The 26,100-nt window shown below is 36.7% G+C and overlaps 1 protein-coding gene across 1 annotated transcript; it reads right to left on the bottom strand.

Annotated features, from left to right (window-relative positions):
- Positions 1-23,393: 23,393 nt before the first annotated feature.
- LOC114105340 (olfactory receptor 4F3/4F16/4F29-like) lies at positions 23,394-24,332 on the bottom strand. Its single transcript, XM_071607308.1, has one exon. The coding sequence runs from the start codon at positions 24,330-24,332 to the stop codon at positions 23,394-23,396; it is 939 nt and encodes a 312-aa protein (XP_071463409.1).
- Positions 24,333-26,100: the final 1,768 nt, after the last annotated feature.

The following is a 26,100-nucleotide window of genomic DNA, read 5'->3' as shown; positions in this document are numbered from 1 at the left end:
ATTTTGGCTAATCACAGTGAAGTAAACTAGAACAAAAATTAGAAACATCAATGTCCAAAATTAAAGAATCTTACAAAGTTCTAATATTCTAAGTATTATTCTAACTTTTCTCTAGTGAAGATTAATGAAAACTTCTTTGCACTTTTCTCTGTTTAAAAAAAAACACCCCAAAATATTTTAAATTGACAAACAAATTACAAACCTTTGTGTGGTACGGTGTGATAATTCCATACATGTATACAATTTGAAATGATCAAATCAGAGTAATTAGCATTTCACCTACTTAGCATCATGTCCTCCAGTCATTTGGGACAAATGAGATTTTATTCTTATGCATGCCTGTATTTCATATTGTATATTCATCAACTGATGGGCTTGGTTTGTCTTGCTTTCTAGTTGCTTGAGTTGCATCACTGAGTTGCTTATTTGAAAATATTTTTTTTGTGTGGGCATTTATTGCTATGAAAATCCTTGATCAGTATTACATCAATGATCTTTTCTTTGAGGTCTGTTGCGAGAGGTGTTTCTTTGGAGGTATCACCTTACCTTGTTTTGTCATATTTCTTGAGAATCTAAATTGAGATTTGTGCATTTGATGGATCAATTGTTTGTAGCACTTTTATAAGGTTTTTGTAGTAAGTGATTTTCTACTGAAGATGTCTTTTGGTATTAGTTTGGTGTGCTACAATGGCTTTGTTTCCAGTTCAGCACCTTAGTATTGTTGCCCTATAACTTTTTTAGCTCTAATCAATGAGTTGTGGTATAGTACTTATGATGACATGGTGAGATATCCCTCGTGTTTCTAGGGACAACAGGGGGAAGTGGGTCGTGTAGTGGTCCTGCTGTGTGTGGTACACACAACAGGAGTGGTGTGTCCACTTTGTGGCCATCCCAGCAATTGGAGTGGTGGTACTGCAAATGTCAAGCACAGTGAGTATTTTCCTAGCAGCGGCGGAAGATCTTTGTTCCTTTTTTAATTTCTATATTTATTTATTTCTGTGGTGCTGGGATTGAACCCAGCCTTGTGCATGTGAGGCAAGCATTTGGCCAACTGAGCTATATCCCCCACCCCCTCCTTTTTTAAAATAAGTATTTATTATATGTTGTACAAAAATATGTATTATTATATTTAACCAGTATTCAAATACTACTACCTATTAACACTGAATTGTGAACATGGGTTTTAATATTCCAAAAGGCAACTATTTTGAAACTATTTTAAAATGTTTATGTAATGGCAATGACTCTGAGGATAATATTGATGAGGATAATGATAATATTAATGCTTTTATGATAGTTTCTTAGCTTATTTATATAAGTAGATGATAAATAATTAAAAATTTATTAAATGTATGTTACATGATATCAGTGAGTTTAGACTTTAAGGATTATTCTGGAAGAGGGGGGAATCATATTTATTCATTGCTATAACATTATAGAATAAGACCTTTGTACTTAGGAGTGGTTTGGGTGTCTTAGAACTGTGGTGGGGGATATGAACCATGGAGTGAGTGCATTCATAGGTTCACTGATAGCCCAGCCAACTACATGGTACAGGCCAACTAGAGAAGCATGGTGGGCTTATTAGGGCAGCAGTTTGGATCAACTATGTGGCTTGACTGGAATATGGCAGCAGCTCTGGCCCAGCTGTAGCATGGGGTCAGTTGTAGTCATCAGTGTGGCTCCATTCCACTATGTCTCCTGCACTGCTACAGCCTGGGCTCTATGGGTTGTAGAAGAGATAATACAAGTTCCTTTTCTGGAACAGAGCTATGGTGCAGACTTTAGGGTACTGCTCTAACTTGGCTGTAGTCCCAGGGTTGCCAGCATCTGCAGTGAGGTTGTGAGTGTCCACAAATATGAGGCCCAATGGGACTCTCCCATTCATCCTTGCCCCTGCATCCTTGCCCCTCCTTGCCCTCGGGAATCCTTCTGGCCAGGGGAGTGTGTTCATGGTTGCTGGTGTACTTTATTCCACTCTCTCAGTTCTCCATGAATTGCAAGATTATTATGTTGCCCTTGTTGGCCTCCATAGGATCTCTCAATTTCATACTTCTTGAATTTGTTCCTTCCTTCATTCCTTTTCTGTTGCTTATTGCTCACTTTGCTTTTCTCTTCACTCTTTCTCATTTTAAACTCTTTTTTAAAAAGCTCTGTGTCTTGGTCTTATTCTATGTTTTTTTTACATTATTTTTTAATATTTATTTTTTAGTAGTTGGACACAATACCTTTATTTTATTTATATATTTTTATGTGGTGCTGAAGTGTGAACCCTGGGCCTCACACAAGCACTCCACTGCTGAGCCACAACTCAGTCCTGTACATTATTTTTAATAGATGGTACGGGGAGATCTGAGAGGCAACAAATAATTTCAAGTTACATTCATCTTAGCATTGCCAACCTCAGAGAAAAGAGGTCAGTTTCCTGGCATCCAGGTTAAAATCCAATGAAAGGATTCTAATTGGCATTGCTTTTGTTCTTTAATGGGTCAGATTTGGACCTCATTTTCACCTTTGTTGGGAAGGGCAAGTTCTTGTGATTGACAGCCTATATAGAACTACATGGATTTGAGGAGGGTAATTTCCCAAATGAAGGAAATGGGGTATAGCCATTGTGAAAGGGGAAAATGATTCAGGACAGGCAAAAAATAGTCACATATTTTTATTTGAAATACAAATTAATATTCTTGGATGAATTTTAGCCTTTAACAGGTGAAATATTAGTGTTTGTCATGTTGAATTCAATACCCATTTATTAATTAAAGACATTCACTCTTTGTTCTTAGCATTTTCCAAAGTGTTTCTCCAAATGTGTTGTTCTCTTCTTGATTTTACCTATGACATTTTGATACATTAACATTAAAATTTTTGAGTCTAATTCTATGGAGATTTTTAATCATGGCTTCCCCATTTGTATTCTTAGGAAATTTATTTTCATGTCAATACCTAATGAATATTAATAAACATGTATTTATCAAATAATTGATGTACATAAAATTATGTTTAGTTAAAATATAGGAAAGTCATTATTAAATGACTTTATTAAACTTTATTAAACCTTGTACTTGACAGTGCCATCTCTTGTCCTGTTGGGATCTTGAATGATACAAGTATACCAAATTGAAAGTCAAAACACATTTTTGCCCCCCTAATAACGACTCTGTCCTGAAATTATCAAAAAATTTATGAAAATATTTATTCTCTATTTGTCCAAAAAAGTAAATATTTATTTATTATTCAACAGAACTGGGGATTGAGCCCCAGGCCTAATGCATGCTAGAGAGCCAATAAGCCACACACCAGCCTTTTTAAAAATATCTAATTTGTGTCAAGGTCTTGTTAAATTACTCAAGCTGGCCTTAAATTATTGATCCTCCTTCCTTAGCTTACTGAGTATCTTGGATTATAGGCTTGCACTACGGTACCTGACTCAGAGGAGTAAATATTTATATGCTTAGCAACCCATTATACATGCAAGTTTGCTCTCCACTGTTCTACTTAGTAGTGTGTGTGGCTGAGTTTTATAGAGTGTGAACTTGTTTTTCAATGAATATTTTAGGAACTGCTTCTAATAAGCCATTACCTATATTTGTAAAATGTTCAAGAAAATAGTACAGATGTCTTAAGAAGGCAATATTCTACTCTCATTTCCTCTTCTCTACTATCTCATTACAAGATGTTAGGATGTTTGTTTTTTTTTTCTGGTAAAACCGAATAGGTCACTGGGGACAAAGTCCTTTGACCCATAAGGAGAATCCAAACTCATGTCTATGCAATATCTCCTGGCCACTGTCCTTGAGCCATAATCAGCTTCATTTCCACCCATGACTCAATGTTATGGCCCTTAGTGTTAGAGAACACAGGAAGATTTCAGACTCCATGATGATTCCCTTTTCTTTCTGTAGGTTAACTGGAGGATTGAAGATAAATTTAACAATAAGGAGAGCAGCTTTTAGCTTTTTAGTCATGATTCTGTTACAGATGTTCCTGTGGACATTCATCATCTTCTATAGTGCAAAACTGTCATCTTAAAGCAGTGGAGATAGTGTCTAGCATGATATATTAAACTACTGGAGAATAATAGTGACAAAAGGAAATGATTGTGAAAATTAGAAATGATTAACTGAACTGGACTTACAACTAAGTCCAGTGTTGTCATGTGTTGGGATAATGTAAACAATGTAAACTATGTAAATAAGTTAAGTATTTTTATGATGTTTTGGATTTTATCTTGCTGTTAATCACTTTGATTCCAGTGATGATTTTATGAATGATGCTCATCCTCTGTAATTTCCTAAACAGGTAAGAAAAATTTTGTAGCACATGAAACTAAACTAAGAAAACAAGGGTTGGTATAACTTTTTTTTTTTTGGGGGGGGGAGAGAGAGAGAGAGAGAGAGAGAGAGAGAGAGAGAGAGAATTTTTTAAATATTTACTTTTTAGTTTTTGGTGGACACAACATCTTTATTTTATTTTTATGTGGCGCTGAGGATCAAACCCAGCGCCCCGCGCATGCCAGGCAACCACGTTACTGCTTGAGCCACATCCCTAGCCCAATAACTTTGTCTTTATTGCAGCTTTATAGATGAGATATATATTATGTAACTTGCATGTGGAATACAGAAAAGTTGAACTGAAAGACCCTGAGAGTAAAATGGTGGTTCTGGAAGTTGAAGAGTTGGTGAGATGTTGGTCAAAGAACATAAAATTAGACCAAAGAAATAAGTTTAAGAGATGTTTTGCACATCAGGATGACTATAGTTAACAATGATATGTTGTATATCGTAAAATTGCCAGGAAAGCTGGGAACTATGCTGCATGCCTGCAATCCTATCAACTCCAGAGGCTGAGGTAGGAGGATTACATGTTCAAGGCCAGTCTGGGCAACATAGCAAGTCACATCTCAAATGAGGAAGCAGAGAGAGGAGAAAGGGGCTAGGCTTGTTCCTTTTATAACAGCTCTCTCTTATGAACTCAAGGGTTGCATAAAAACTACCAACAAATTGCATGCAAACTATTTATGCTCTCTCTCTCTTTTTAAAAAATTTATAAAAGTTTATTCATGATAACAAAAACCAGATACAAGCAACACTAACTCTTACCAAAAAGTACAAGACTCATGAAAATTACAAACTTTCTTGGAAGGCATAAAAATAACCTAATTAGATTTTTCAAAAAGTGGACGTCTTTGTCTCTTCTGATTAACTCTGGCATGAAGTCTACTATGTCAGTGTGAGAGTAGCTTCTCCTGCTTGCTTTCAGTCTCCATTTGCATGATATATCTTTTTCCATCCTTTTACCTTCAGCCTGTGGCTGTCTTTGCCTATAAGGTTTTTAAAATCTATTTTACCTGTCTTTATCTTTTAATTGGAGAGGAATGACAGTTATCTAAAACAATAATGCAATAATAATAAAAAAGAAAATTAAGAAAAGGTAAAAAACATTACCATCAGGAAAAGCAACATCCATAGGATAATTCTTGAATGATGATAGGAATTTAAAAAATTGCAGAAAATCTGAAAGCTGTCTTTATACATATATACTTTACCCTAAATTTATAGAATTATTTTTTAAAGGTATAAAACAACTGTGAATTAAAAACTACTAAATTTTCAGTGAGAGAAATTAAAGAATATGCAAATAAATTTAGGAAAGATACATCATATTTAAGATTTGAATGTCTCAATATTGTTCAGATGCCAGATTTCCCATAGTGAGCCATAGATTCAGTACAATGCTAATCTCCAAAGTCTCATGTAGAAACTGACAAATAATTACTAAAATTCACAAGACACTTCAAGTAACCTATAATAGACCAAAAATATTTGAAAAAGAAGTGCAAAGTTGGAAATCTAATACCACATCAGCAAGACTTACTAGAAAGCTACATGATCAACCAATGTGATGTTGGTACAAACATGAATATATCATTGAAACATTATAATACAGAAATCAACCCACAAAAATACACTCAACCAATCGTAGAATAATGCAAAGACAATATTTAGTTACAAGATTTTCTTTTCAACAAATGCTAAAATTCTAGAAATTCAAAACTAGAAATTCAAATGCTAAACATAAAACAAAATAAAAAAGAACTTCAAATCATTTTTCTAACTACATATAAAAATTTACTCAAAGTTATTCATAGGCCTGAAAATAAAGCCTGAAACAATAAAATATCCAGAAGTAGATGTAAAAGGAAAGCTTTGCAATCTGTGATTGGGAGAATATTTGTTAGAACACTGAAAACTCAATCCATTAAAAAAAAAGCTGATGGTATTTTCTTCATTAAAATTTAAAACTTCTGAGTGGTCCGCAGGCGTGGTAGGAGGGGCAGGGCAGAGCCGCCGCCCGCGCCTGCAAGGTAGGCAGACCTGCGACAGACCGGCGGATCAGGCCCAGGAGCCTGCCGGCGTGGTACACATGTCACCCCAATTGGAGTAGGGGCAGAGCAGAGTCGCCGCCCGTGCCAGGAACAGGCTAAGCGACCTGCCAGCGTGGTAGTCATGACACCCCAATTGGAGTAGGGGCAGAGCAGAGCTGCCACCCATGCCCGAAAGGTGGGCAGACCTGCGACCGACCAGCGGGACAGGCCCAGTGGCCTGCCGGTGCGACAGACACGTCACCCCATTTGGAGTAGGGGCAGAGCAGAGCAGCCGCCCGTACCCACAAGTAGGCAGACCTGCGACCGACCGGTGGAACAGACCCAGCGGCCAGCAGGGGTGGTAGGCACGTCACCCCAATTGGAGTAGGAACAGAACAGAGCCTTCGCCCGCGCCCGGAACAGGCTCAGCGGCCCGCGGGTGTGGTAGACAAATCACACCAATTGGAGGGGGGGCAGAGCAGAGCCGCCGTCGGCGCCTGCAGGGTAGGCAGACCTGCAACCGACCAGCGGATCAGGCCCGGTGGCCTGCCGGCGTGGTACACTCGTCACCCCAATTGGAGTAGGGGCAGAACAGAGCTGCCGCCTGCGCCTGGAACAGGCCCAGTGACCTGCCGGCGTGGTAGTCATGACACTCCAATTGGACTAAGGAGAGAGCAGAGCCGCCACCCGCGCATGCAAGGTAGGCAGACCGCCGCCCGACCCTGCAAGGGAGACTTTTCAACTATACAAGAGCAATATAAATATATAGGGGAAAAAAACATTTCAAAAACACAACAGTTTCACCAAGCAGAAAGAAACGCAAGCAGTATGAAAAGACAAGGAAAGAAAGGACCACAAGCAATGCAGGTCAACTCAACTTTAGAAGAGGTAACAGCTGCAGCAGATGGAATGTCAGATAAAGAATTCAGGATATACATGCTTCAGATGATCTGGAGTATCAAGGAAGACATTAGACAGCAAAATCAGACAATGAAAGATCACTTTGACAATGAATTACATAAACAAATCCAGGAAGCAAAGGATCAACTATACAGGGAGATAGAGGTTATAAAAAACAAACAAACAGAAATCCTAGAAATGCAGGAAGCAATAAACCAACTTAAAAACTCAATGGAGAATACTACCAGCAGAGTAGAACACTTAGAAGATAGAACATCAGACAATGAAGACAAAGTATTTCAACTGGAAAAGAACATAGACAGCTCAGCAAGACTGTTAAGAAACCATGAGCAGAACATCCAAGAAATATGGGATAACATTAAGAGACCAAACTTAAGAGTCATTGGGATACAGGAAGGTACAGAACTCCAAACCAAAGGAATGAGCAATCTATTCAATGAAATAATACGAGAAAACTTCCCAGACATGAAGAATGAGACAGAATCCCAAATCCTAGAAGCCTACAGGACGCCGAATGTGCAAAATCATAAGAGATCCACACCTAGACACATTGTAATGAAGATGCCCAACATACAGAATAAGGAGAGAATTTTAAAAGCTACAAGAGAAAGGAAGCAGATTACATTTAGGGGTAAGCCAATCAGGATAACAGCTGATCTTTCAACACAGACTCTGAAAGCTAGAAGATCCTGGAATAACATATTTCAAACATTGAAAGAAAATGGCTTCCAACCAAGAATTTTGTATCCAGCAAAATTAAGCTTCAGGATGGCAGATGAAATTAAAACCTTCCATGATAAACAAAAGTTAAAAGAATTTGCAGCTAGAAAACCATCTCTTCAAAACATCCTCGGCAAAACATTACAGGAAGAGGAAATGGAAAATAACAATGAAAACCAACAGTGGGAGGTAGGACAGTAAAGGGGACGAAAATAATCAACGGGGAAAACAAACCATGTTTAGTAACAGAAATAAACAAATATGGCTGGAAGAACAACCCATATCTGAATAATAACCCTAAATGTTAATGGCTTAAACTCACCAATTAAGAGACACAAGCTAGTAGAATGGATCACAAAACAAGACCCAACAATATGCTGCCTACAGGAGATGCATTTGATAGGAAAAGACATACATAGGCTGGAGGTGAAAGGTTGGGAAAAATCATATCACTCATATGGACTTTGTAAACAAGCAGAAGTGCCCATACTCATATCAAATAAAATAGATTTCAAGCCAAAGTTAATCAAAAGGGATAAAGAGGGACACTACATACTGCTTAAGGGAACCATGCACCAACAAGACATAACAATCATAAATATATATGCCCCAAACAATGGTGCAGCTATGTTCATCAAACAAACTCTTCTCAAGTTCAAGAGTCTAATAGACCACCATACAATAATCATGGGAGACTTCAACACACCTCTCTCGCCACTGGACAGATCTTCCAAACAAAAGTTGAATAAGGAAACTATAGAACTCAATAACACAATTAATAATCTAGACTTAATTGACATATATAGAATATACCACCCAACATCAAGCAGTTACACTTTTTTCTCAGCAGCACATGGATCCTTCTCAAAAATAGATCATATATTATGTCACAGGGCAACTCTTAGACAATATAAAGGAGTAGAGATAATACCATGCATCCTATCTGATCATAATGGAATGGAACTGAAAATCAACGATAAAAGAAGGAAGGAAAAAGCATACATCACTTGGAGAATGAACAATAGGTTACTGAATGATCAATGGGTTATAGAAGACATCAAGGAGGAAATTAAAAAATTCTTAGAGATTAATGAAAACACAGACACAACATTTCGGAATCTATGAGACACATTGAAAGCAGTTCTAAGAGGAAAATTCATTGCTTGGAGTTCATTCCTTAAAAAAAGAAAAAAACCAACAAATAAATGATCTCATACTTCATCTCAAAATCCTAGAAAAAGAAGAGCAAAACAACAGCAAAAGAAGTAGAAGGCAAGAAATAATTAAAATCAGAGCTGAAATTAATGAAATCGAAACAAAAGAAACAATTGAAAAAATTGACAAAACTAAAAGTTGTTTCTTTGAAAAAATAAATAAAATCAACAGACCCTTAGCCATGCTAGCGAAGAGAAGAAGAGAGAGAACTCAAATTACTAGCATACGGGATGAAAAAGGCAATATCACAACAGACACTTCAGAAATACAGAAGATAATCAAAAATTATTTTGAATCCTTATACTCCAATAAATTAGAAGATAGTGAAGGCATCGATAAATTTCTTAAGTCATATGATCTGCCCAGATTGAGTCAGGAGGATATAGACAACCTAAACAGACCAATATCAATTGAGGAAATAGAAGAAACCATCAAAAGAATACCAACTAAGAAAAGCCCAGGACCGGATGGGTATACAGCAGAGTTTTACAAAACCTTTAAAGAGGAACTAATACCAATACTTTTCAAGCTACTTCAGGAAATAGAAAAAGAGGGAGAATTTCCAAATTCATTCTACGAGGCCAACATCACCCTGATTCCTAAACCAGACAAATACACTTCAAAGAAAGAAAACTACAGACCAATATCTTTAATGAACCTAGATGCAAAAATCCTCAATAAAATTCTGGCGAATCGGATACAAAAACATATCAAAAAAATTGTGAACCATGATCAAGTAGGATTCATCCCTGGGATGCAAGGCTGGTTCAATATATGGAAATCAATAAATGTTATTCACCACATCAATAGACTTAAAAATAAGAACCATATGATCATCTCGATAGATGCGGAAAAAGCATTCAACAAAGTACAGCATCCCTTTATGTTCAAAACTCTAGAAAAACTAGGGATAACAGGAACATACCTCAATATTGTAAAAGCAATTTATGCTAAGCCTCAGGCTAGCATCATTCTGAATGGAGAAAAATTGAAGGCATTCCCTCTAAAATCTGGAACAAGACAGAGATGCCCTCTCTCTCCACTTCTGTTCAACATAGTTCTCGAAACACTAGCCAGAGCAATTAGACAGACGAAAGAAATTAAAGGCATAAAAATAGGGAAAGAAGAACTTAAATTATCACTATTTGCAGATGACATGATTCTATACCTAGCAGACCCAAAAGGGTCTACAAAGAAACTATTAGAGCTAATAAATGAATTCAGCAAAGTGGCAGGATATAAAATCAACACGCATAAATCAAAGGCATTCCTGTATATCAGCGACAAATCCTCTGAAATGGAAATGAGGACAACCACTCCATTCACAATATCTTCAAAAAAAATAAAATACTTGGGAATCAACCTAACAAAAGAGGTGAAAGACTTATACAATGAAAACTACAGAACCCTAAAGAGAGAAATAGAAGAAGATCTTAGAAGATGGAAAAATATACCCTGTTCCTGGATAGGCAGAACTAACATCATCAAAATGGCGATATTACCAAAAGTTCTCTATAGGTTTAATGCAATGCCAATCAAAATCCCAACGGCATTTCTTGTAGAAATAGAGAAAGCAATCATTAAATTCATATGGAAAAATAAAAGACCCAGAATAGCAAAAGCAATTCTAAGCAGGAAGTGTGAATCAGGCGGTATAGTGATACCCGACTTCAAACTATACTACAGAGCAATAGTAACAAAAACAGCATGGTACCGGTACCAAAACAGGCGGGTGGACCAATGGTACAGAATAGAGGACACAGAAACCAATCCACAAAACTACAACTATCTTATATTTGATAAAGGGGCTAAAAGCATGCAATGGAGGAAGGATAGCATCTTCAACAAATGGTGCTGGGAAAACTGGAAATCCATATGCAACAAAATGAAACTGAATCCCTTTCTCTTGCCATGCACAAAAGTTAATTCAAAATGGATCGGGGAGCTTGATATCAAATCAGAGACACACCGTCTGATAGAAGAAAAAGTTGGCTACGATCTACATATGGTGGGGTCAGGCTCCAAATTCCTCAATAGGACACCCATAGCACAAAAGTTAATAACTAGAATCAACAAGTGGGACTTACTCAAACTAAAAAGTTTTTTCTCAGCAAAAGAAACAATAAGAGAGGTAAATAGGGAGCCTACACCCTGGGAACAAATCTTTACTCCTCACACTTCAGATAGAGCCCTAATATCCAGAGTATACAAAGAACTCAAAAAATTAGACAATAAGAAAATAAACAACCCAATCAACAAATGGGCCAAGGACCTGAACAGACACTTCTCAGAGGAGGACATACAGTCAATCAACAAGTATTTGAAAAATGCTCACCATCTCTAGCTGTCAGAGAAATGCAAATCAAAACCACCCTAAGATACCATCTCACTCCAGTTAGATTGGCAGCCATTATGAAGTCAAACAACAACAAGTGCTGGCGAGGATGTGGGGAAAAGGGTACACTTGTACATTGCTGGTGGGATTGCAAATTGGTGCAGCCAATTTGGAAAGCAGTATGGAGATTTCTTGGAAAGCTGGGAATGGAGCCACCATTTGACCCAGCTATTCCCCTTCTCGGTCTATTCCCTAAAGACCTAAAAAGAGCATGCTACAGGGACACTGCTACATCGATGTTCATAGCAGCACAATTCACAATAGCAAGACTGTGGAACCAACCTAGATGCCCTTCAATAGACAATGGGTTATAGAAGACATCAAGGAGGAAATTAAAAAATTCTTAGAGATAAATGAAAACACAGACACAACATATCGGATAAAAAAATGTGGCATTTATACACAATGGAGTATTACTCTGCATTAAAAAATGACAAAATCATAGAATTTGCAGGGAAATGGATGGCATTACAGCAGATTATGCTAAGTGAAGCTAGCCAATCCCTAAAAAACAAATGCCTAATGTCTTCTTTGATATAAGGAGAGTAACTAAGAACAGAGTAGGGACGAAGAGCAGGAGAAGAAGATTAACATTAAACAGGGATGAGAGGTAGGAGGGAAAGGGAGAGAGAAGGGGAAATTCCATGGAAATGGAAGGAGACCCTCAGGGTTATACAAAAGTACATACAAGAGGAAGTGAGGGGAAAGGGAAAAATAATACAAGGGGGAGAAATGAATGACAGTAGAGGGGGTAGAGAGAGAAGAGGGGAGGGGAGGGGAGGGGAGGGGGAATAGTAGAGGATAGGAAAGGCAGCAGAACACAACAGACACTAGTATGGCAATATGTAAATCAATGGATGTGTAACTGATGTAATTCTGCAATCTGTATATGGGGTAAAAATGGGAGTTCATAACCCACTTGAATCAAAGTGTGAAATATGATATATCAAGAAATTTGTAATGTTTTGAACAACCAACAATAAAAAATTAAAAAAAAATTTAAAACTCTGCTCTTTGAAAAACACTAAGAATGAATATACAAACCAAATCATATGAGAAAATATTTGAAAATTTAATATCTTGTAAAGGATATTTTAAAAGAATTAAAGAATCTCAAAGCAAACTACGAAAATAAAAGAAAAACATTATAAATAAACAAAAAAGTTAAAATATTTGATCATGTTAGCCAGAAAGATAAATTAATGAAAGGAAATAAAGAGGTTCTTGAAGTCATTAATTAATAAGGAAACACAAATTAAAAATATGAGGATCCATTGTACATGTTTTAGAATCACTAAATTTTTAAAAAATATTTATTTTTTAGTTGTAGTTGGACACAATACCTTTATTTATTTATCTTTATGTGGTGCTGAGGATCAAACCCAGGGCTTCACACATGGTAGGCGAGCACTCTACCACTGAGCCACAAACCCAGCAAAATCACTAAAATTTTAAAAAATGATGATACCAAGTGAAGGTGAGACACAGGAAATGGAACTTCCTTATTGTATTGTTGAGAATTTAAGGGTTGCTTTATGGAATAAGATATGGTCTATTTTGGAGAAGGGTCCATGTGCTGGGAAGAAAGTGTATTTGTTCATTGATGGATGAAATATTCTATATATCTGTGTTAAGTCTGAATTATTGGTTGTATTATTTAGTTCTATAGTTTCTTTGGTTAGTTTTTGTTTGGAAGATCTATCCAGTAGCAAGAAAGTAGTGTAAAGTTACCCAGTATTATTGTGTTGTGGTCTATTTGATTCTTAAAGTTGACAAGGGTTTGTTTGATGTGTATAGGTGCTCCATTTTGGAGGGCATAAATATTTATGATTGGTAGGTCTTGTTGATGTATAATTCCCTTAATCAGTATGAACTGTAATTTCTTTGTTCCATCTGACTAACTTTGGCTTGAAGTCCATTTTATCTGATATGAGTATAGAAACCCTTGCTTGCTTACGTGATCCACGTGAGTGGTATGTTTTTTCCCATCCTTTCACCTTCAGCTTGTTGATACCTTTGTCAATGAGATGAGTCTGTTAGAGACAGAATATTGTTGGGTCTTTTTTTTTTTTAAATCCAATCTCCAGTCTATGTTTTGATTAATGATTTTAGGCCATTATTATTTGAGATATGATTTGTGTTCCTGGTCATTTGGTTTACTTCCAGTTTTTAATTTGACTTATTTTCTCATTTGATTGACTATTCCTTTAGTGTACTTCCTCCCTTTATTGGTTTTCAGTTTTTTTTTCATTTCATCTTCATGGACTATTTTATTGAGTATATTCTGTAGAGCAGGCTTTATTATTGTGATTTTTTTTTAACTTTTGTTTATCATAGAAGATTTTTATTTCATCTTCAAATCTGAAGCTCAATTTTGCTGAATATAGGATTCTTGCTTGGCATTTTTTTTTCTTCGGAGCTTGGTATATGTCATTGCAGGATCTCCTATCTTTGAGGGTCTGGTTTGAGACATCAGCTGAGATCTATACTGGTTTTCCTTTATATGTAATCTGATACTTCCCTCTCACAGCCTTTAAAATTCTATCCTTATTCTGTATGCTAGGAATTTTTATTATAATGTGACTTGATGCAGGTCTGTTGTAATTTTGCACATTTGGGGTGCTGTAAGCCTCTTGTACTTGATTTTCCATTTCATTCTTTAGGTTTGGGAAATTTTCTGATATTATTTCAGTGAAAAGATTGTGCATTACTTTTGTTTGCATCTCTGCACCTTCATCTATCTCAATAAATCTTAAATTTAGTCTTTTCAGGTTATGCCATAATTTTAAGTTCTGATCATGGTTTCTGAACATCTCTCCATGGTCAACTCTATTTTCAAGATTATATATTTTGTCTTAATTTCCTGAAGTTCTGTCTTCCAAGTGGTATAGTCTGTTGTTGATGCTTTCTATTGAATTTTTAGTTTGGTTTATTGTTTCCTTAATTTCAAGTATTTCTGTTTTTTTTTTTTTTTCAGAATCGCTATCTGTTTATTGAAGTGATCTTTTGCTGCCTGTCTTTGTTCTCTTAAATCATCCTTTACTTTGCATATCAGTTTAACTATGTACATTCTAAACTCCTTTTCTGACATTTTTTTCCCACTGAGGTATTGATGGAGTATTATTATTATTATACTATTATTGAAGTATCTTGGTTTGCTTTTGGCGATTTGTTTGTCTGTCTACCTATGTAACAGTATGTATCTGAGGCAGTAGAGTTTCTATCCTGTGGATTTATAGTGTCCCTGAAGGTTTCCAGTACCTCACTGTTTAGGGGGAGACAAATAATAACAAACAATGCACACAATGTGTAGCATTAAACCAACTATGTTCCTACTATGATGTCTACAATGTTAATTATCACAATACATAGAAACAATATAATCAATTATGCCTATAATAAAAACAACAAGTTTCCAAAAGTGTTTACAATTTCAAATGGTGGACAGGGAGAGAACAGAAGTGATATAGGATGTGATGATTATGAGGGAGAAGGAGAGAAGACAGAAGTAAAAGATCAAAGGAAGAGTGAAAGAGAGAATAGTAGAGTTTGGCTGTTAGCTGAAGAAAAGAGAGAATCCAGGGGAAAACTTAGGTAGAAGAAAAAAAATATACATAAAGAAAAAATTTTAATTAAAAATGAAAATAAAAGAATATGGGGCTAGGGTTGTGACTTAGTGGTAGAGCACCTGCCTAGCACATGTGAGGTACTCGGTTTGATCCACAGTACCACATAAAATAGATAAAGGTATTGTGTTCATCTATAACTAAAAAATAAAAAAAGAATACAAAACAAACATAAAGTTTATTAATCAAACATCCTGGTTTACAAAAAAGTAATCCATGTAAAATAACTGGCTGCAAAAATGCTAGCAATGATGCCAGGTGTGGTGGTGCACACCTGTAATCCCAGTGGCTAGAGAGACTAGAAAGGAGGATCTTGAGTTCAAAGCCAGTCTCAGCAACAGCAAGGCACTAAGCAACTCAGTGAGACCCTGTCTCTAAATAAAATACAAAATAGGGCTGGGGATGTGGCTCAGTGGTTGAGTGAGTTCAATCCCTGAGCTCAATTTGAAGCTGGTACTATAAAAAAAAAAAGCTAGAAATGAGAAGAAAAAAGCAGGAAACTATAAATGTCCATGTAAATGTCCATGTTCTATTAAGGTCACAATTAAACAGTGAAAAAAGATTTTAAAAAATCTTGATAAAAAGTTAAAGAATTTTTTCTGTTGGAGTTCAAAATATTATCAGCAGTTTTAGGTGGGGTCTTCTGGAATGTAATACTCCACCCTCTGGATTGGTAGAGTGAGAGAGGTAATCCCATAGAGGAGTTCCTGGAGGCAGGGTTTTGATTTAGGTGGGCTCCAGGCTCTTTGCTTAATGCCAATTGATCTGGAGATTTTAAATCAGTGCACCTCCAGAGCCCAGTAGTACTTGCTGGTCCATGCTGGAGGCTTCCCTGGATTCCAATTGTGGGGTAGGGGAGCCAATTCTTAGTCCCCTACATCACCTGCAGACCCCCGTTTCCTGGTCTTGGGTTCAGTCTCCAATTTATCCTGCCCCTGTCCTTCTGAATTTCTATCTGGATGCATCTCTCCCAGCTGGTCCTGCAAACAGTGGGATTGGAGGGGGAGGGGTAGAGCTGGGTGGGTTTCTGAGACTAGTTGTCCCTTATGTAAACCTCTCTCAGTGTTTGATTTTCTTCTGGTCACTTAAGCACACTCTATGTCATGTAGTGTATGCTTATGGGGCCTGTATTTCCGGCCAAACTTGGGTTTGCCAGGAATCAGCTTCCTCAGTTGCCAGCCCCCACACAACTACAAAATGATTCCTTCCTTTGTCTTCTGCATGCTGCCTAGAGAGATGGCGGCTTCTTTCCCTGAACACAGATATTGCGCAGTGCACCTTTCAGGTTTGTTGGGCAATGTCCTTGATCTCTAAGTGCTGCATACCTAGATACCTCAGGCCTCTTAAAAATGTGGGTTCCTTTAATTCCCTTAACTCTCCACTTTGCTCACAGAGGGACCACTCTGGCTGGTGCTTCCAGCTAGGCTGTGGCAATGGCTGTACTGCTGGGGATTTCTTTCTTATTATATCCAACCTCCTGAGTCCCCATCTACTTTGAATGTCCAGTTTTAAATTCCAGTAAAGACCCCCCCATTTTTTTTTTTTGTTCACTCACCCTACAGAGAAACTGCCTGCTTTCTTGGTTTCACACCACTTCAGTCATCCATTTTAATCACAACTTTTCTTTTGTTTTATTAGTCCATTATAGTTATTATACATGATATTGGGATTTAATATGAAATAATCATGCATTATAGAAATATAATTTACTCCAATTCATTCACCAGTATGTCCACTTTCCCTTCCTCCTCCCTCCCTTCTTTTCTTTCCCCTACTTGCTGGTCTTCTTTCTATTTATTTATATTTTTTAGAATTAGTGCTGTATAGATAAACACAAAAGTGAAATTCACTGTGCTATATTTATATACGTATGTAGGAAAGTTTGGTCAATTTCATTTCACCATTCTTTTTTCCTGCCCTTTTCCTTCCCCTCCATCCCATGATCTCTCTATTATTTTCAAGGCATTCCTCACCCCCACTCTACCCATCTTCTTATTTTAGTCTAGTTGTTTCATATGAAAGAAAACATTTGGCCCTTGGCTTTCTGAGTTTGACATATTTCACTTAGTATGATGTTCCCCAGTTCCATCCATTTACCATCAAAGGTTATGATTTCATTCTACTTTGAGTAAAACTCCATTGTGTATAGATACCACATTTAAAAAAATCCATTCATGTATCGCCAGGCATCTGGGCTGATTCCATAGTGTGGCTATTGTGAATTGTGCTGCTACAAACATTAATATGGCTATATTATTGTAGTGTGCTGATTTTTGTTCTTTTGGATAAATATGAAGGAGAGGGATATCTGGGTCATATGGTGGTTCCATTCCCATTTTTTTGAGGAAACTCCATACTGCTTTGCAGAGTGGTTATACTAATTTGCAGTCACACCAACAATGTATGAGTGTACTTCTCTCTGTCTTTGCCAGCATTTATAATTATTTTTATTCTTAAAAATTGCCATTCTGATTGGAGTGAGATGAAAAATCAATGCAGTTTTTTTTCGATGTTGTTTGATTTGCATTTTCTGGATTGCTAGAGATGTTCAACAGTTTTCAATATGGTTGTTAGCTATTTGTATTTCTTTTGAGATGTGTTTGTTTTTCTCATTTATTTATTGGGTTATTATTTTCTTTTTGGTGTTAAGTTTTTTTGAGTTCTTTATATATTCTGGAGATTAATCCCTTATGTGAGGAGCTGTTGGCAAAGTTCTTCTTCCATTTTGTAGGCTTTTAATTACAAAATTTCACTAAAGTAATAACTAGCTCTTATTTCATAGAGTGAACACAGGAACTGTTGTAACTGGAGAAAAGAGAGTTCAGCACAGCATTGGGAGAAATTCCCAAAATCATAAAAACAAGTGGGGATTTGTATGGCTAAGGAGAAGGTTGTGGTGTCAGTGGACCAAAAAATCATTATAATTAGATATCAAGTTTTGGGGATTCTCTAACTTAGCAGTATCCTTGCTAAAACTGGGCTATGCACACCTAATAGGGAAGGGGACCAAAGTGAAGTCCTAGTCGAGAAGAGTGCTAAGAGGGACCAGACTGACTGAATTTTCGTCAAGGAGAGTCTTTGTTCCCTTGAGGTTGGAAAATTGAGAATTATCAGCCATATACGATTATAGTAGTAGTCCAGTGAAGCTCCTGACCACTCAAAATATAATCCCTTACTGCCTCAATTGTCCTATCCACGTATTAAGGGAAGAAATGATATTCGTAAAGTAGAAAAGTGAATAAGTTTTATGAACAGAATCTGAAGACATAGAGACTCCATATAAGTAACGAAAGTGATGGATCTCTCTCTCTCTCTCTCTCTCTCTCTCTCTCTCACACACACACACAGTGTGACTTACCCATCCTTTTAATATTCTCTATGCAACCTAATTTATAAGTTACTCAATGAATGTTCTCTGAGTGCTGAATATAACACAAAACAAAATCTTAAGACAACTAAGGATCTTAAAAATTATGTTTCAGCAAATACACTATAAAACTATCAGAATTTTAGTTCCAAATGACTGAAAAAAATAACTGTACAATTTTTATAATTTTAAAAACTTTCTTTAAACTCCACTCCAATAATACCAAGAAGAAGACTATATGAAAATTATTATGAAACCACTCTCTTTCCCAGGAGTTTAGTTTGATTATTTGAATTTGAATACTATAGGGATAAATCCACATCAAAATTTATAACAGCACAACTCACAATAACCAAGCTATGGAACCAACCTAGGTGCCCTTAAATAGATGAATGGATACAGAAAACGTGGTATATATTCACAATGGAATATTAGCCATAAAGAAAAATGGATTTATGACATTTGCCAGCAAATGGATGGATTTGGAGATTATCTTGCTAAGTAAAGTCAGTCAGTCCAAAACATCAATTGTCAAATATTTTCTCTGATAGGTGGAAGCTACCACCATAAGGTTTGTATGTGGCAAGGAAGGCAAAGAATAGAAGTGCAGTAGATTAGACAATGGGATATGGAAGGAAAGGATAAGGTGATAAGCAAAGGAAAGACAGTGGAATGAATCTGACATAATTTTCCTGGTGTGTGTGTGTGTGTGTGTGTGTGTGTGTGTAAAACACAGTGGATCTTATAAGAGTTCCATTCTTATATGCATAAGAATGGAACTCTAACTACAATAAGATATAACTAAACTTGTATAATTATATCACCATTTAGTTATACAATGTCATGTATAACTAAAAAGAGCAAATAAAAAAGAGTCAAAAATTTTTTTTAAAAAAGTTCACAGCTAAGAGCAAAAAGCTTCCCATCCAGAGGCAAAACGTTAATGACTTGCACACAAAGCTCGTGAGTAGCCAGCTTCGCCTTGTGAAGTTCTGGTGTGCTGTTGTACAGTAGTGGGCTGTAGATCACAGTTATGTATCATATATTTCAAAAAGCTAGAAGAAAGAATTTTGAACATTTTTAACCATAAAAATGATAAGTGAAGAGATAGATATATTAAAACTAATTTAAACATTAAATGATGTATTTGCATCAAAACACTACATGATATCTCATTATCATGCTTTTATGTATCAATTACACAATGTCCAAATATTTTAAAAAAACAAAACAAACAGTCTTTGATCCCAGGCAGGTGACATCATCTCAGATCCATGGGTTACTGCTTCCCTGGGTGAGCTTCCATGCTCTATCAGGATGCACAGGCTGGCTGAGCACAAGGATGGCTGTGACTCATATCTTGCTCTTCACAGCATCTAAAAGGATGCAGTTCCTATAACCAGGAAGCTGTTAAAATGATAAAGTCATTTTCCTCTCCAAGTTTTCCCTTTTTAAAATTTTAATTATTTATGTATTTTTTACTTCTAATGTGGATGTGGTGACATATGCTAGTAATCCCAGCTACATGGGAGGCTGAGGCTGGGGGTATCAAGTATAAGCCCAGCCTGGGCAACATAGCAAGACCCTGTCTCAAAAATGAAATAAACTAAGCTAGGCATGGTGGTTCATACCTGTAATCCCAGTAACTGGGGAGGCTGAGGCAGGAGGATTGCAAATTCCCATCTGAGCAACTTAGTGAGGCCCTAAACAATTTAGCAAGACCTGTTTCAAATAAAAAAGGAGGCTGGGTATGTGGCTTGGTGGTTATGCACCCCTAGGGTTCAATTCCTAGTAACCCCCCTACTCCCCATCCCCTCACCCCTATACCTTACCCCCCGACCCCCCAGAGCCCCTCCACACCTCCTCAAAAAAGAAAGAAAATGATAATTCTTGATCCATAGAATTGTTATAAGGAATAAATAAGGTTGTATATATAAAATATTCGTTAAGTGTACTACCAATGGTAATGAAGATGAGAGGGAGCATTCCATAAACCACTCAGCCTTCATTCCTAAGAATTCTCATCAAAATAACTCTGACAATTGACATGTTGATTTTGTTGGGGAGTTCTAAGAGATATTTTTAATTATCCTGGTCATTCCAAAATATCTCCAAATGGTTTTAGAATAAATTCAAAGCTTTCTGGCCAAAATAAAGTCTCTGAAACTATGAATTGCAAAACACAAGTTGCCAGAGTTGCCATAATTTATAAGAGAATGTTAATATATATCTAATTTTAAATCAATTAACAGGTGGACAGAAATTCAGTTTGATGATTTATTTAATATAAGCTTAAGTTATACAACTCAACGATCTTGAACTTACCTTCATCACCACTCCTTTACTATTGATGGAAATAATCAATGAGTCAAAAAATTATCTTCAATTCATCCTCACTTTAAACTTGCCACTACTACAGGTAGTTTTACCTGTGCTTCAGAAGTCATTCTACCTTTGGACCCCTCAAATTCACCCCCTACACTGTTACAAAAGTGATGTTAGAAAAAAATCTTTTCATGTTACCCTCATGTTCATATATCTCTTATTACCTATTACTACTCTTAGTCCTAGGTACCAAATATATAAATTATGCCTCTTCATACCCATTCAACCCTATCTCTATTGCTGTGATGCATCAAAAGAACACCTTCAGAGTTCATTGATTAGGCCTGCCCTTGTACAGTATTTCACACCTTAAATTGTGTTCACATGGCATGAAATGCCTTCTCACATTTAGATGGCAACCTCCTATGCAAATTTCCTACTTTCACCAGCTTTACTAAAGTATAATGAAGAAAGAAATATTGTATGTATTCAAGGTGTACAATAGGATGTTTTGATAAAAGTATTTACATAATGAGATTATTACCATAGTCAAGCTAGTTACCATATCCATCACCTCACATAGTTACCTTTATCGTTGGTTGGAATAAATGAGATCTACCCACTTAAAAATTTTTCAAGGATACAGTACATCACTATTAACCATAGTCACCATTCTGAGTGTTTGGGAGCCAGGACATATTCGTCTTCCTCCTCAATTTTCAATACCAAGCTCAGCTTTCTCCTCTGAGACTTCTAAGCAGAATTGTTCATCTGCTCCTTTATGCTTACACCTCATTATAGATTTACACATTTATGGATGCATAGATAGATACAGAGATGCAGGAATATGCATTGCATATGGCACTTATATGTTGTATTGTAGCAATTTGTTTCCTACCCTTCTCCTTCACTAGGCAGTGATATCCCTGGAATGTGTAATTGTGTATTTTTCATCTTCTTATTTCGATCCCTAACTGGCACACAACAAGTTACTCTGAAGCCTACTTAATTCCTATAGACATTGATTATTGGACTAATCCTCATGTTTTGATTACAATCCAACCTTCTGCATCCACTGTCCCTTGAGAGAGAGAATGGGCTAACCAGAGGCTCCATCTAGGCTACCCTCTGGCAGTCAATTCCAGCTATAAACCAAACACTCATGAAAATTGGTTCATTTTCTGCCACTGATGAATGGACTAATATAAATTCTGATTCTATGAGAATGAAGGAATCCCATGAAGTGTCCACTTAGGCTTCAACCTTTTTTTCAAATGGTATGATTCTATCATGGACTAAGTGTCTCCAAGGAGTAGACAATGCACTACCTCCATAATGATGCAAAATGACGTTTGGATAAGAGAAACCTATAAAATTATTTTATTATATAAATTACTTCTAATTGGTTTCATGTGATCATATATAATTTCCAGTTTCTTCTTTATTTGCAGTTCAACAATAAATATCTGAGACTAATTTCTGGTTATTTCATAACCACATGATTATACTTTATCAATGGCTTTTTAATGTCACTTACAAAAAACCTCTACAATTAAACAGTATTCCAATGAAACCAATGACAATGAAAAGAGCAATGGCCTCATTTGTGTAACTTCTCATTGGAGTGAGAAACAGAAAGTCAATGGAAGCCAGAGGTGCAGTCTGTTAGCAGAAAGCTCAGGAATTCAAATCAAAAAGTGGGCTTAGATATATTTTTAATTTTTTAAATCTAAAAGTAAGGAAACCTGATTTTCATCTTAAATTTATTATGTAACACCTCTATTCCTGACTATGATCATCTATAAAATGTGAATAGGTTGAAAAAAATGATCTCTCAAATTATAGTTCTAAAATTCCACAACTCTATTTTATAACAAAGAGTTTTCTTCTAAGTGTCCAAAGGATGAGGTAGGAAGGCAGATACTAAAGAAGGGAGGGAAGAAAAAAAGGAAAACCAAATACTTAGTTATTATGGCAATTTGCTAGTAGTTTGAATAAAGAAAATAAAAAAATTCAAAATGGGAAAAGGAGTAATAGACTAATTTCCAGCTCTAAATAATTAAATGCACTGCTTTTCATCTTTTGAGGTTTAAGAATATTGGAAGCAGTGGATTAAAGGTGAAAATCGGCTTTCGTTTGAAACATTTTACATTGTAGTTACAAAGAGAATGAAGCTGAAAGCATCTCTTAGTTGTGTTTAAAAATTATCAAAGTAAAAATACTCACAGTGTAGTTATCATGAATATTAAATGATTTATATTAATTATCCAATGCAGGATCTGAAGCATAAGAAGCTCCACTACTAGATCCCTGTCTCCTTACTTGGTGAGGGTACTGGAGATATACAAGAGCATGGTAACATTCCTAAATGTAAGCTAATGCACTAGATCAAAAATTTCAATGACTTCATTTTTCCCATCTTTGTTGAGTGTAGAGTTGCATTTTGGTTTATAGTGTTTAGGACATCTTCCTGTAACCCACAAGCTGATAGAAAAGTTTCCTCATTGCTGCCTTCATCTCCTTGTTCCTAAATGTATAGATCACTGGATTCAGAAAAGGAGTGAGAACTCCATCAAAGATAGCAAGAAATTTGTCCACATGTGATGATGGGAAAGGCCAGGTGTAGAAGAAGATCAATGGCCCAAAGAATAAAACTACCACAGTGACATGAGCTGATAAAGTGGAGAGGGCCTTGGATAAACCACCTGAGGAGTGTTTTCGAACAGTAACTAGAATGAAGATGTAAGAAATGATCAGTATGAAGAAGGACCCCACCGAGATGAGTCCACTGTTGGCAGTGACCATGAACTCCAGTCTATCAGTATTTGTGCAAGCAAGTCTAATGAGCTGAGGGAGATCACAGTAGAAGCTGTCCAGTACATTCGGGCCACAGAAGGGCAGGTCTACAACAAAAGCCAACTGGGCCACTGAGTGGATGAGGCCAAGGATCCAGGCAACAACCAAAATGAAAATGCACATCCGTGGGCTCATGATGGTCAGGTAGTGCAGAGGCTTACATATGGCCACATATCTGTCAAAGGCCATGGCTATGAGCAGCACCATTTCTGTGCCCCCAATGACATGAATAAAGAAGATCTGAGCTATGCAACCCCCAAAAGAGATTGCTTTGTGTTTTCTAAAAAGGTCATAAATCATTTTGGGGGCTGTAATGGAACAAAATCCCAGGTCAAGAAATGAGAGATTGGCCAGCAGAAAGTACATGGGGGAGTGTAGGTTAGGGTCAGAAGTCACAGAGAACAAAATGAGGAGGTTTCCTGTAAGACTTGCCAAGTAGAACGCAGAAGAAAAGAGGAAAAGTAGAAGCTGGATCTCCCACGAGTTGGAAAGTCCCAGGAACACAAACTCAGACACCACAGAGTGGTTGGCTCCATCCATTGTCTCAAAAAGCAGACCTGTCTCAAGCATTACCTGATAAAGGAAAGTAACACAACAACAACAAAAGTCAAGCTTTTTAGGGACTCACCGACTACATGAGATTCAATTTGTAAGGAAAAAACACTGCCTGAGCAATGCCAAAACCCTTCTGCCATTCAACTATAGCTGCAAAAACAAGCCACTGCTTCGAACTCCCAGACAACCTAAAATTTTCCATATTTAAAAAAGAGATTAGGCAAAAAAAATTTAGGAATCAGAAGATCACTGGAGAACTAGGAATTCTCTGGAATAATATGATGAGTGGGAAAAGGGCATGGAAATGAACTCTGATTTCTCCCTCACAGTTTATTACTCCTGCTCATGAAATTCCCCAAACTTCAAGCAATTTCTCATGACCTTTGTTTTCCTTATGTCTTTACTCCTGAATGCAATACTATCATTCTCATTAATACTCCCTCATGTTTAGCTTCATGCTATTCCTGTTTTATCACATCATGTTCACTTTTTCCTCATGAAGAGAGGAGATAATGTTGAAACCCTAAAATTCCCAATTTGATAGCTCAGTCCAGGGTGCAGAGGGATTACAAAGCTTGGGCTGTGACAGCATTTTGGTAAACTACAAGGACAGAAAAGAGATTCATGATGCAGAATCTAAAGATGGATGGTGTAAAAACAGGGTAATAAACAAGAATTACACAAGAATGATACTTTCAGATCACCATCCATGCCATATTAACTTTCCCTGCTTCCTGGAATAGAAAGAACATCATGCTTCAAATCAGAAGGATGTGAACAAGTCTTATCCCTGCTCTGAGGCAACTTGAGTACTCAGTCCTTTCTCCCATCTCTCCAAACTCAACTTACTTCCTGAACCCAGTTTCATCATCTGTAAAATAAAGGGGTTGAGGCAGGTGACATTAAGGAATCTTTCAAGTGTAATGTTTCTATTATTTTATTATTCAGTGCTGGTCTTCACTGTAATGAAGCTCACCACAATGTTGATATTCCCTTCATTGAATTGCTAGTATATTTGTATCTTTTTCTTTCTTTGCAGTCAGGTGTATCTCATATTCCATAGAAAGCCCTCTCTTCAAACTAATCTCCCTGTTTTCTAATTCATTCTGTGATTTGATTAACAGTATTGCAAATCTGCTGTATCATTTATTTTGTTACTTATCACAATCATCAACAAATAATCAACAAACATCTATTAGATGCCCATCATCCCCAGTGGACACTCTGAACTTCCTGAAGTATATTTAAGGCTTTTGCACTTTAGCGCACCCATACGAAATATAAAAATCAGTAAAAAGTAAACTATTTTAAAATGTCAAATAAGGCCAGGCTTGGTGGTGCACACCTATAGTCCCAGCATTTGGGAGGTTGAAGCAGGAGGATCACAAGTTCAGAGTTCAGCAATTTAGCAAGATCCTGAGCAACTATAGAGACCCTGTGTCAAAATAAAAAATAAAAATGTGTGGGGGTGTAGCTCAGTGGTTTAGCACTGCTGGGTTAAATCCTCAGTACAAAGAAAATGTCGAATATATAATATGATCATATGATTTTTGAAACAGAAAAGACATCCATGAATCAGGGTGATTAGGGCTGTCTTCAGAACAAAATCATTATCCGTGCTGCAGATTAAGTGAGGGATCTAATCTAGTTCAATATACAGCATCATAACAAAGCTAAAAGAATTACTGAATGATTTCCCCAGTCTGGAGAGGGATGAGTACTTAAAGAGTTGCTTAATCATCCCCCAGTCTGC

Source organism: Marmota flaviventris, chromosome 2, assembly GCF_047511675.1.
Source record: "Marmota flaviventris isolate mMarFla1 chromosome 2, mMarFla1.hap1, whole genome shotgun sequence".
Lineage (NCBI taxonomy): Eukaryota > Metazoa > Chordata > Mammalia > Rodentia > Sciuridae > Marmota > Marmota flaviventris.
This window is presented reverse-complemented; position numbering and strand designations above follow the sequence as displayed.